The following is a 14005-nucleotide window of genomic DNA, read 5'->3' on the forward strand; positions in this document are numbered from 1 at the left end:
ACTTCACTCTGACCATTCATCCTCTTCCTCCTCCTGTGGTATTTCAAGAATGGTGTAATAAAGTGGTATAAAATGCTGGTTCATTTTGATCATGATCTCCACGTTTTAAGGCAAGAGACTGGTCGTTCTGACTGTAACAACTATGCCAGCTGCACTGAACACACGTTCAGCAGGCACACTGGCTACAGGACAAGCCAAATACTTTAGTGCCAGCCTTCTGAGCTCTGGTCATTGGCATATCTTCCCATACTAATACACCAATGGGTTTTGAGCCACATACACCTCTTTTGGGTCTTCCAAATACTCCTTGAATATCTTCTGAAGTGTCTTTGGTTTGGCCACTTGCTTGACCTCTTTTGCTTTTGCCTCTGCACTAGACTTAAGACCTGCTATTTGAAACCAAGCCAATGCAGAGGTTGGGTCCCATTTTTCTGTTGCTGTTGTTGCTGGTGTTCTTGTTGCTGGTGTTGGCTGCTGTGAGACCAGACTGCTGCCCTTTCTGGAAGTTAAAGTCTGCACCAAAGATCTGCAGGCTGTAAGTTCCAACCGTCTTCTTCCAGTTCTCCAGCTTGCTCAACCGTCCACCTCTTGCATTTTGAAACATTCAGTTTGGAAAAAGGAATGAAAGTGGAAAGACTTTTTTGTAGCATGGATCAAGTAGGGTGGAACAAGATGTACTCTTTGGACTTGATTATGGCATTTTTCAGCCTTGAATTGCAAGTCAAGTGAGACCTTAGGCTCCCAAGCAAGGCATGTACTTCTAAGATTTAGTTAAAACTTTGTGTGCAAAACTTTCAGATACCTTCTTTAGCTGATCCTGAAGCAGATGCAACAACAGGATAGTTTTGCCCATTGTACTTTCCTCCTTGCTAACTTCCCATGTGAAAATCTCAAAGGGGAGCAGCATCTGTGTCAGGCATTTGACTAGGTCCAATTTGTCTGCATCCATGGTTATAGCTTTTCCAATTGAATTCCCTTCCTCTTAGAATGACACAATTATGCATCTGTCTATACTGCTCAAACAGATGTTGCAACATATAATAGGTTGAGCTCCAATGTGTTGGTACCTCCTGTACCAGGATATATATAAATAATCTGCAACTGCTTCCAGACTTTAAAAGAATGGCTGAAATGAGCGCAGATTGTGTTGCTGACTATGTCTTCTTTTTTTAGAAAGTCTTGTATAACCAGGTTGATAAAGTGCACCAAACACAGGACCCTGAATTAGCAATCATCTGACATGGCCTTGACTATGTAGCTGTCATTGTCCGTGGCAACAAATCCATTAAAGAGACCTCTTTGTCACAGCCATTCAGACACCTTGCTAATAAAATTTTTCCAAGAAGTTTGCAGCTATATGTGATGTCTCCATGGTGAACATGACTACTGCTGCATGCAGCAGAATGCGCTCTCAAACATTTCTTCAGGGCCAAGACCTGTAGATATCTGTTGCATTACCCACACAAAAGAGATCCAGTGTGCAGTGATTCACATGCAATCAATAGTCTGACAACTGGCCCACATGTCAGTTGTCAGGTGGATAGTGTGGACAACACTTTGTTGCAGAGCATGTCCAACCAGTTGTAGCACATCATGATGCAGCGCTGGAACAGCAACTCTGACATCATAGGTCTGACTTGGAACCTTCCATTTTAGTTAGATGGCTGTCACAAACTCTATGAATCCCAATGCTTCCACAAAAAGAAAGAGGAGGAGGTCCAGCACTAACATTTTTGCCAGATTTCCATTGTACAAACCTGCCAGTGGGTCGCAGCAGACCAAGGGCCTCTCCTGCTTAAACATGCCAGTGATAGTAGCCTGGATTTTTTTCTTTTGTGGGGCCACTGACGCAAGGGACTTTTGAGATGAAGGTGGTGGCAGACTCAATGTGCGTTGTAGTGGAGTCAGCACATGCCATGTTGTCTCCATCTTACTGTTGAGCCTTTCTATGCCATTGTGAGGTCGCTGAGGCAGGTGATTTGGATGCACTGCTGGGGGCAGGTCTGCTTTGCATGAGGATGTCACTCTCTTCTTCCTCATCTTTCACCATCATTTGACCAGTTGTAGATAATGTTTCCTGACTCTGCTCATCTTCACCACCCCCACCACATTCAGCCGCTTTTTTAAGATGTTCCTCCCACAGGATTGCATGATTCTTTTTCACATGGGTCGTCTGGCGTCCAGTACCATAATGTGAACCAGGCTTACCTCGACGAACACTCACGTGGCACATGGAGCATATTACAATGTTCTCCTCCTGTTCGCTAATTGTAAAAAAGTCCCAAACTGGGAAGGAGTACTTTCTTACTGGGCCACTGTCAATGCCTGAAGAAGAATTGGAGGTAGATGGGTGTGTCAATTGCCTCTCTTCAGTGCATACTTCTACTGAGGAATGGGATGGTGCAGGTCTCTGCTCGGGCCTTATAAATATGCGAGCAGTTGGTGCTGCCTGTGCCACATCCCTCAGAGCAGGTTGGATAGTAATGTCATACTTTTCTGTGCCAGCTTGCACAATGACTTGTTCGTCATCATCTTCCTCCTCAATATCATTCTCTTGCATGATTCTAAGGCTCTCTGGAATTTTATTTTTCCCTTGTCTCTCCTTGCGTCTCCCGGACTCTACGGGGGGCCACTCCATGCCCCTATCATCGTTATCAGAAGTGGTGCTTGGAGAAGATGGTACAGTAGTACCCTTCCTTTTTCTTGCTGGATGTCTGGGAGCCATTGAGTTTAAAAGAGGAAGTTCTTGCTCGGCAGGAAGTTCGCCCTCCAGTTCTGCTCCAACTTTGGGAAGATCTACTATTGCTGGCTGCAGCTGCTGTCCACTTTGCTCTGTTTCCTGAAATTATTAGGTACTACTTTGTGAAAGGGACAAATTTAATGTCACTGCTCGTCGGCATCGCCATGACTGCTGTGGCTGTCCCACTGACAGGCATGGTCTTGGGCTTAGGTTGGGGTGGTGCTGTAGATGCAGGAGTGCTGCCCTCAGGTTCCTCCCCAGGGGCCGGTGTGGCAGTCACACATCTCCCAAAAAAGGTTGTGGTCAGTGCACCACTGGAGGAAAGCTGCTTCTTCTCATTGACCTCTTTCTTGGGGACAACTTTCTTTGAGACCATTTTAAAGCTCTCCTTTGGCAGTAACACTAAGCTGCACAAGCAGAAGAGATTTGAGGACTTAACTGTACAGGCCTTCTCTTTGGCAGTACCGTGGGTGATGTGATGTCTCTTCTCTTGTGCACCTAAAAGCAACCAAGCAAGAAAAACATGTGGTTAGTGAAACGTGGCATTATTGCAGGTTGAAATAGTACAGACAAATGCAATATTAGTGCATTTGATTACTTATGTAATAAATACCAATTTAATCAACCATTGTAAAGTCAAACCACACCATAAAAGTTCATTTCAAATTAGGCTGCACAACATGCATGTATAATTCTTTGCTTTATCTCCATCTATTTTTGTGGGGACACCTGTGGTAGTAAGATACAGGTGCATGGGTAAATGGAATAATCATTAAAAAAACTTATGGCGGCAAGGTGGTCCAGGGGAAATTAAATATTAATAATTAACAAAAGAAATTATACTGCTGATATGTCTGCAGTGCACCACAATCAGGGTATCTAGGAGAAAATCCAATTATTACACACTTGAAAGAGAATGCTGTAGTATGGCTGTGCACCTTTTGTGGATGGATGGATGGATGGATGAATGGATGTGGATGGATGGATGAATGGATTGATCAAGGCAAAATGCAGAATTAAATGAAATTAAATTAAAATAAAAAAATAATTTAAAAAATACAAAGTATAATTAAGACTAAAATAAGAAAATAAAATTACAAATTAAAATTAAAATTAAAATAAAAAATAAATTAAAATGGAAAATAAAATAACAATTAAAATATAAACTGAAAATAAACAATTGAGTAATAGTTTACGATGTTTGTGTGTAAGCCTATGACAGAGACACACTGGCTGCATGCACAAAATGGATGCCAGCCACATGGTCAAACAACAACAAGGAGAAAGGAGGCATGGCAAACAAAGAACACATGCAAGCCTATGGCAAAGGGACACTGGCTGGATGGACAAAATGGGTGCCCAGCACATGGTCAAACCCAACAAGGAGCAAGGAGGCATGGAGAACAAAGAAGAACCCATGCAAGCCTATGGCAAAGACACACTGAGTAGATGCACAAAATGGCTGCTAGCCACCAAGTAAAACAACAACAAGGAGCAAGGAGGCATGACAAGCAACGAACATATGCAAGCTTATGGCAAAGGGACACTGGTTGGATGGACAAAATGGCCACCAGTCACATGGTCAGAAACAACTGCAAACAAGGAGGCATGGGGAACAAAGAACACATGCAATCCTTTGGCATAGCCTATACAAAATGGCACCTGGCCACACGGCATGCAGAACCAAGACACATGGTGGACGATGACAAACAAACACACACAATATGACATACCTTATAAAGTGGACTGAGTCAAATATAACTGCACTTATAGTGTTTTGATGTACTTACTCAAAACTACCTAAACACATCACGGGGACCAGCCCTCCTAGTGCACTGGTCCTCACAAAGATAGTGTTTGTCTAGAACTTACAGTGTTTACCCATGCTATCAAGACCGAACCAGTCCTCACAACATGGGCTATACATGCCCACACACGCACACTGGCCATAGTAAGGCATGGTGATAACACTTAAGAAAAACACTGACATTAATTCAGTAATGCAAAACAGGAAAATTAACTGAGCTACAAACATTTCACAACAACAGTACATATCCTCCTATGCCACCAAATATGACCACACAACATATAAACTTTTTGCAAAAAAAAATGAAATTCAAACAATAGCCAACATTTTACATTTATTCCAATGCCATCCCTGCCCTAAATGAAGGTTTAAAAACATATACCATTGAAATATTTATTTAATGTGCTAATGACTACAAGTATTGGGCCTACTGGCTAGATGGTCCTTCAGAAGTCTAGGCCACATAGTAAAATAATATTGCAAATGTTACAAACATGTAGAAAAGGAGAGGTACTGAGCTGTGCAACAATCTCCCTTTATTAAAGATGAAAAATCAATGAAATGCAAAACAAATAACTACGCCCATACTCAAACTCCAGGTGACCCACCACCATAAATTTTTAAGATCAAATAAAAGTACAGCGAAATACTGATGCATGCAAGCAAACAAACAACACTATTATTCAATAGTTTAGGAACTTAGGTGTGTGATTTCATAATAACAAAGTCCTTAAATCCAGAGGTATAGCCAGGAGACAAAGAGAGTGATCCTTCCACCTGAAAATCCAGGTGAAAAGTGACCAGGTGATGGACAAAGCACTGGGAGGAGCCTGCTGGACAGGAGCAGGAAGTTGGAGTCTATGAGGCACTTCCTGTTTGAAAAAAAAGAAAAAAGGCTTCTATAAAATACTTTGAAGGGTCCATTGGAGAAGAAAATGCACTAAAAAAACACTTTTTGACTAGATTTTGACGTATTTCGCGTAGCAAAGTTACTCCAGGTGTATTCACACTCGAGAGCAGGACTGTTTTGGCTGTTGTCGCGGCCGGAAACAGGGCGGGTAAATGCAAAGTCTTGCGCACACTGCTGAAACCAGCGCAAGCAGACGTAAAGTATTGTGCATACTTGCTAGTGGCCCTAGAATATCGTGGTGCTTGCAAGAGAGCACCAAAAGCCAACCTCGTGCACATAAACAAACTCTGCTCCACGCCGGTTTGCGGAATTCAGGAACTCTGCACTACTCCATTTAGCACAAAGTCCCTGAATTCCGCAAACTCTGCCAGTGGAGTGGAGTTTTACGCCAGGGCCTAGAGAGAACTGGCTAAGGGGAAGACAGCAGATCTGAAGGAACAGAAGCTACCCTCAATGCACCAGTGAGGGAAAACAGAATCCCTGTAAGGCTGATGCCACACGTGTTTCCCCAAACCAATCAACCAGCTTGTTTTGCAGGGGGAGCATGACTTTGACCCCCCCTCCCACATGGCCCTCTAACACTGCCTCCCCAGCCTCCTCTCAAGACCTTGCTGACACATTTCAGAATGAGAGAAGAAAGATGGAGATTTAACTTGCATGCTTCTGCGTTCACCATCACCACACTCAACCAAGACATGAGCCACAGGAGGCCTCCACGGGTAGTCACTGAGACATGTCCCCTTAATCAGATGATCTTTTATTGCCTCTGCTCAATCCTGAGTGCTTCAACCACACACCCATGATTTTGATCTTTAATATCCTTTACCACCTGAAGGGGGCCTTGTTTCGTCTTTGAATTTGGGGAAGTTAGATGGGACATAGAAACATGGATGGTGGGTTCAGAAAATGATTTAGGGGGTTATTCCAACTTTGGAGGAAGTGGTAATCCGTCCCAAAAGTGACGGTAAAGTGAAGGATATACCACCAGCCGTATTACGAGTCCATTATATCCTATGGAACTCGTAATACGTCTGGTGGTAAATCCGTCACATTTGGGACGGATTACCACCTCCTCCAAAGTTGGAATAACCCCCTTAGTCACTTCTGCTTGGCACTATTGCTGTTATTTTTCAATAGATGTGTTCCGTTTTGTAGTACGGGGAGGGTTGGAGGGATTTTTCATGTTTCTATCATTAATATAGTTAAGGCTTTGGATAGCCAGCAGCACATGCAGGACTACACCTACAAACCATGTCATCCACCATGACAACAAATACCCTGCTGCTACCCTTATATTCCATCATTAGAGATATTTCCTGGAATGTGAATGGCCTATTAAATAAGGTCAAGTGGGGAGGGGGTGTTAAAAGAGCTGCAAAAAACTATGGAACTGATATATAATTTTTCAAGAAACACAACTAAAGGATGGCTTTTCTATGTGCTGCCACAGATATTGTTTCCCCACCTTCTCCCATGCAGTTACATGGTAAAACAAACTGGGTTCTTTGCAGATGCCCCCCACTTTTTGTCCCCATTTGGACAACTTGATGCTGTCGTTTTTTATCTGAAAGTGCACTAATCAGACCCCAGTGCCAGTGCTCATTCCCTTAAATCGTACTATGATTTGGTAATCCCAATTGGCAAGAAATGTGTCACCCCTTTAACGCCCTAGTAGATGGTACCAGTGGTATCCAGGGCAGGGATGGTAAAGAGGTAACCAGGGCTGCAACACTGACTGTGCCACCCTTCTTGACATGAGTAAAAGCAAAGCCTGCAGGAGCAGCTTGCCTGCTTGAGTTTGACTCAGCTCGCATCAGGTGCAGGGAGAGTCCCTTCACTGCCCACTGCACAGGTCAAGTTACCGTTACCGCAGGCCTGTTATAGCCCAAGACGCAGGGTGCACTGTTATGAGTATGGACAGATATGCACAAGAATATATGGCCCTGTGATAGCATTTAAAACGTAATGCTATTGCAAGTGATTGGCGGTCCATAGGTTGACGTAGGGTGGCACCAGGGCAAATCCTAGATGTCCAACTCCATGATGGTCTGACCTAATTCCCCTATGTTTGGTGTCAAACATTGTGCTTTTTAACCCTGAACACAATTCTGATGCTCAGGTTGACCTAACATGTACCCAGGTGGCATCCTCAGACAATGCCCACTGAGTTTGCCAGCTTTCTCCTGTCTTGGCGGCTCCCCTGAGTGGTTGCCCCCAAGACAAAATCCTGCTCTCCTGCTGGTTGTACTAGCACTTCCCCAGGAAGGAGGCAAAGGACCTAGGCAGGAAGGGCGTCACACCGCCTCCCTCCCATGTTGACTAGTGTTTACAGTAATCAAGGCAGTGAGCCTCACCACCCTTGATATGTGATCTCCTGTTCCCCACTCGAGAACAAAGCCCTTCCCACCCTGTCCAAGCTGACAAGCGGAAACATTAGGTATTCAGGAGGGGTACACCCCAAAAAGGCAAGTCACACCTCTAGGGTGGAATAAGAGGTCTGTACAGCAGAGGAAGGGTTCTGCCATCTTGGCAAACCCTGAATTAGTGAGTTAAGGGTAGAAAAGTGATGTACTCCCACAGGAAGTCGTCACCTCAGGGGTGGCCTAGCCCCAGGGACCATTAGCCCATTAGCCACTGTTCCACACACTCTTAAAGCCTCTAAACTAGGATTTAAGGGGCTCCCCTGGCACCAGAACCTCAGTTCTGACTTTGAATCTGAGAATAGGCACAGAGAAGAGGCCGACAACAGACTTTGGACTCCACTGGATTTCAAAGATAGGACACTTATGTGCCCTGAGGAGACCATAAACTAGAACTGTGTGTTCGACATATGCCCATGGCAAAAGCTCATTGTTACCAGCAAAAGGGACCCCAGTGGATGTTAGAAACGGAAGCAGACTCCTCTGACTGGTGGAACTAGTCATCTGGAACCTGCAGAAGAATCATCATGCTGTGTCACAAGAAGTGTAACCTGTCGGATCCCTCTTGAACAAGCCCAAAGAAAATTGGTGACCTGCACCCTGAGGGTTGAGGTGCAGCTCACGCCATGTTTTGAGCTGCTACACAACTCCTGTCAACATCCAGCCAATGAACTACCCATGGATTACTTTTGCCACTGCCAAAGCTGTTTGGTCATCCGCACAGTAAGCTACCCTTTCCCAGACATCACCGACTGCAGAGCAACTCCCAGCAATAGTGACCGACATCAGCAATGACCCCACTGCTGAGATTCTGAATCTGAAATACGTGACTTCGACCAAGTGGGAAAGCATCTTTGGTGGGACCCTCCAGTGATTGACAGCTCCAAGGCTACCTCTGCACCCAGAGCCGCTGGACATGATGGCAAAGTTCCAGCTGTGGATTCCAGGTCCTGGGACCCCAAATGGCTCTAATCTCTGAGGGCAGAGTGTAGATCCAACTCCAAGTGTGTTTTTGTCAAGTGATGCAATTTTGACAGCGCCAGCGGATCCTGTCAGCACCAAGGGCAGCTGGAGCACTACTGCACCCAGACTCCCTGGGCAAGGTAATGAAATATTGTCTGTTGAGACATGTTCTGGCAACTCACAAGACCTTAACCCCAGGTGGGCTCCACAGAACTCACCCCACAAGTGACAAATTGTATACTGCGTTTTCTCCCATTGACCACAATGATAGAGTTTGACAGCTCTGCAAATTACTGAGGTACATAATGCTTTGAATCAACAACTCTGGTTATTTGCAAAGCATTGACCTGGTTTTGGTGTCTAAATTAATCTAAAAATCTGCTTCATTTTTAGAAATTGTTGTGTTTTTTTCAATGTTGCATTAATTAATTATACTCATGTTGGTGTTGTAAAATGCTTAACACATGCCCTCTAAGTAGCCTGACTGCTCTTTGCCACTCTACCAGGACTGAGCTAAGATTTACTGCTTGAATCCGAGGTCCACTTCTGGTTAACATGCTAGTATTACATGGTAAGACCCCCAGTCATACCACATAATACTCCCACTTTGCTACAATAAGATCTTCCCAACAACGGTGAAACATACTCAAAAAGGCACATTTGGGGTTCCACCAGCATTGCTGGCAACCCATATGACACACCCCTTACACTTGTTTGTGCATGTGCCCAACCCCCGCTATTACATGACATCCTGTCCTCAGTTGATGCGCACTGATGGGTGCTTCGATCATTGGGGAGAAGTTTCATGGCTTAATAGACTACATTAGGATTGATTGGAACCACCGCTGCACCCACACCTCAGGTGTTCTCTCTTGCTGATTTTTCAAGCAGTATAGGTCTGAGTGACATGTGGTGGCATTACCACTTCCTACCATTGATTTTCCTATTACTGAGGGAATACACCTATATGCTGGGAGCCTCTCAGATCATGCAACTCTTGAGCTATTACTTTTGAGAATACCAGCAACCAGTGCTTGGGATAGGTGCATGAGCTCTTGGTGGCTCAAAAACAAGTGGTTAGGGATGCCCTACTTTAAACAACGCCAAAATAATGTGAGAATATTGTGGCTACCGTAAATTCTCCTGTAACTCTTTCGGAGACATTCCAGGCCAACATACATGAACACATGATCAGTATTATTACACATTAGAACACCTCAATGTACTAACAAACTTTGGGGAGGCAATCCTGGCAGAAGATCACCACATTTTCATCCCACAGAATCCAACTTTCATAATATCACCCAAGTACAGCTACAACACAGGCAGTCTGGAATGGACACAGCGGAGCAGACTCTGTGACCAGGTTGATAAATCCAGTAAATTAACTCACTAGTTGGTCAGTTGAGAGGGTGATACTAAACACATCCCAATGATTCGAGGGGATGACGGGGTCTCTCACATACCACCACAAGACATAGCCAACACTTCGCTCAGTATTACACTGCCTTGTACAGAGCACCTACCTTATGACTGCCTCAGACCTTGTCAGAATACTTTAACGACTGCATGATGCCCACACTTTCAGAAGAAGATAAAAATCAGCTAGATGGTCTGCTAACCACTGAAGAAATAATGGGGCCACTACAGCAATTGGCCTCCAAGATCCTGAGACCAAATGGATTTTCCATGAAATTCTTAAAATGCCTCAGTACACCACAAGCTCAAACAATCCTTAACGTATGTGAGGTGGCTAAAGAATAGAGGGCTTTCCCCCTTAAGATGTGTATGTAAACTACTGCTACCATACCTACACCACATAGACAATTGGAACAATGCAAATCATTCAGCCCCATCGCACTAATCAGTTCTGAATTGAAAATACTGGCCAAAGTTTTAGTCACTCAACTGGGATGACTAATCACAAAACTAATACAGAGTGTATTCATGCTATATTGGTGTACCAGGCACAATATCAGAAGGGCCCTTAACACCATAGCCATGGGAATCATCTTTAAGGGGCACCTGGCACTGCTGTAGATTGATATTGAGAATTCTTTCATCAGCATGTTATGGGATTACCTTTTTGATCTTCTTCATTCCATAGGCTTTGGGCCATATTTCTTGGCCTATACCCATCTTCTTCACACCAGACTTACAACACAGGTTCAACCAGGAAAGAGGCATCCCAATTTTCCCAATTGAGAGAGCAGTGAGGCAGGGGTGCTACTGTCACCCCTACTGTTTGCCATTGTGATAGAACCCCTGGCTCAAGCTCATCATCAATCTGAATGGGGAACAAGATTTAAATGGTCTGAGTCACTTGAGGACAAAGTGTAGCTCTATGCGGATGACCCAGTGACTTCAAGCTCTTCGTCAATCTGAATGGGGAACAAGATTTAAATGGTCTCAGACACTTGAGGACATAGTGTCGCTCTATGAGGATGACCCAGTGACTTCAGACCGAGCAACAATGCAGATGCTGACTGACTTTGGCACTCTCTCAGGCCTCAAAACCATTTGGTCGAAAACTAAACTGCTTGCCTTACCTCATCAAATCAATTGTTGCTCCTGGGCAGAGGGCTAGGGCATTAGAGTGAAATATCTAGTACATCTGGCATGCACAGAAGAAGCAGCACGTACCAAAAATACCCTATCCCTAATGGAAAACACACACAAAGACACACAGGCAGAGCCATCCTTGCCATTTTCCATACTAAGAAGAGTGGTGTTACTGAACATAATTACCATTCGAAGCCCTATATGTACAACAGAGCAGAAATATAATGTTCCTTTTCTAAGCCGGTTACTCCCTACTCTTATAGCCTGTTTCCAGTCTTTAGTAGTGGGGGCCACCCTGACTTTCATTTGCCAAATGTTGCAAATCCACTTCACCGTAAGTCTGGGCATTATAGATCCTGACGACTCTTACTACAGAACTGCTCACTTAATAATTATTAACAACTATATATTTGCAGTTTGTTAGATAGAGCAGTTGATCAGTACATGGAGATGAGTTATGGGTGACTGGAGTTGGCTCTCCAATACAATTCCTTTATTGGAAGACATTGCCACTGGGTAATCCCCTAGTGACAAGAGTGGTGCTGGAAATGGGAAAGTTCTCCAACAAGCACATTAAATGATTTAGGAGATCGACAGGCCAGACCATCCTCTGGACAGATAATGTTCTCCATGAAACTGCAGCACTGTGGGACATCAGGGGATGGGATATCTTGGGATTCTCCTTACTAGGAGATGAGGCCCCAGTGGATACTTTTGGAGATTTTTCTGATGTACAGGAAGAACTTTGCCTATTTCATTTGCAGTTTTATTGATACCTCTAGCATTGCCACACACTCTCTTCACATTTAAAGATGATGGATGACTTGCCTGAATTTACCCCTTGAAACAAAACTTCTTATGTCCCCACCCCCCTGCAGAGTCAAGGTATGTGCTCTCTATAGAGTCCTTGTTTTATACTCCTGAGATATTTTTTCCACAGCTTTGAGAGATGTTAGAAAATGATATAGGACACCCTGAAGATGACGAATGGACATAAGCACTTATGCCCCTGAGAGGCAGTAATATCCAATAGATACCAACTTATCCAGTTTAGGTATCTTTATCGAGTTTACCTGACCACAACTAGGCTTTTCAGAATGCTGCAGGGACAGGGCCCAGAGTACATATGGTACAAGGCTGTACTGGGCCACTTTTTCATACTGTATGGTCTTGTCCGGTCCCCGGACCCTTCTAGGAAGGTATACCTGGCATATACTTAGTCAAGCTGTTGTCCTGAGCCATAAGGTTGCCTTTTTAAATATACTTGATGGATGAGAGAGTTACCAAGAAATCACTGATATGATTGGTTCGAATGCTGGGAAAACAAGATAATGCATAAGAGTGGAGGAGCCATACTGTTTTCTGTCTGACTCTGCGGAACAGGGGAATGGATAAAAAACAAATGCTGAAAACCCCTAACTACGAATCAAAGGGATGCCCTAATAAGCATAACAAGATATGGGGGTCCTGGGAGGACTGTTGAGATCTTGAGGGTGGTTCCTGATGTACACGTTTCAGCAGCAATAGGTAATGGGCAAAACAAAAGAGAAGTAAAGTGGAATATTTTAGTTGTTTATGTTATACCCCCTTTTCTGTGACTTCTGACCATATATTGGTTTGTGAGCTGTAGCGCAAACAGTTTAACAGATTATTTGTTAATAATTTTCACTGGCAGTAATGGTTGGAAAATGGAAAAGATATAAAAGAAATGTATAGAAAAAATAGTTCAGACACTTTTATCCATCCTGCAGTAACTTTACTAGGTCATCACATTTATACTAGATAACTTACCCACTATCATATACTGGACAGATCCATTATTGCCAGCATCCTGGTCAACAGCCATTGCAGTAAGAATCACACCTGGTTCATGATACTCTTGAATGTGAATTGTAGCAGAGGGAAGAAGAAGCCTGGGTGCATTATCATTTTCATCTAGAACTGTGCACATGATAATTGTGGTGCTTGACAAAGAAGGGGTCCCGGCATCTTTCACTAACACTAATGGAAAATTAGAAGAAATACACAATAAATAAAATAATTGAGCCAGGGACATACACCTTATTTTCATAGTCTTCTTTTAAATGCGTGTATAGTCTACACTAAATAATGGCAGTGCTGACAAAGAAAATACTATCTAATTTATGAAAAACAAAAGTCCTATACTGTCACATGATTATATTTTGTAAATAAAAAATAAAATAACAAAAAAGTATTGTTGGAGACTAATGAAAAAGTAACTTTAATACATTCATGTCCTGTCAACATACTACACACCACACACTCTTCTTAAAGCAGAAAGTGAATTAAATCTTCAGGGGGTGAATATTTGGGGGGATTTAGTGTGGGAACAGTTTAACCACCAAGGGTCAGCTGTTTTGAATTGTCATGGTAGTCTAGAGGCCAATCAAGTCAAATGGTGTTAGCAGGAGGATTACATCTGCCACAGATGCATTAATGAAAGTAGTAAAGGCAGACTTCAAGTTACTTTGCCCCAAAAGGGAGGATATAGGTATGGGGTAGTCCCCCTCAACCAGAACAGGTATGACTGCTCCTATTGGGAAGAGACAGAAGGTGAGAGGGGAAATCTAAGTAATCTGGAT

The 14005-nt window shown here is 43.5% G+C and overlaps 1 protein-coding gene across 1 annotated transcript in view; it reads right to left on the bottom strand.

The window, feature by feature from the left end:
• LOC138255249 (protocadherin-23-like) overlaps nucleotides 1–14005 on the bottom strand; it is a 486186-nt gene that overhangs the window by 346346 nt on the left and 125835 nt on the right. The window contains exons 5-7 of the mRNA XM_069205831.1: nucleotides 13198–13403; nucleotides 2364–2839; nucleotides 1935–2264 (exon numbers count right to left, since the gene is read on the bottom strand). Coding sequence (XP_069061932.1) covers nucleotides 1935–2264; nucleotides 2364–2839; nucleotides 13198–13403 — 1012 coding nt within the window. The remainder of the gene's footprint in view (nucleotides 1–1934; nucleotides 2265–2363; nucleotides 2840–13197; nucleotides 13404–14005) is intronic.

The sequence above is a fragment of the Pleurodeles waltl genome, chromosome 1_2 (assembly GCF_031143425.1).
Source record: "Pleurodeles waltl isolate 20211129_DDA chromosome 1_2, aPleWal1.hap1.20221129, whole genome shotgun sequence".
NCBI classification, from domain to species: domain Eukaryota; kingdom Metazoa; phylum Chordata; class Amphibia; order Caudata; family Salamandridae; genus Pleurodeles; species Pleurodeles waltl.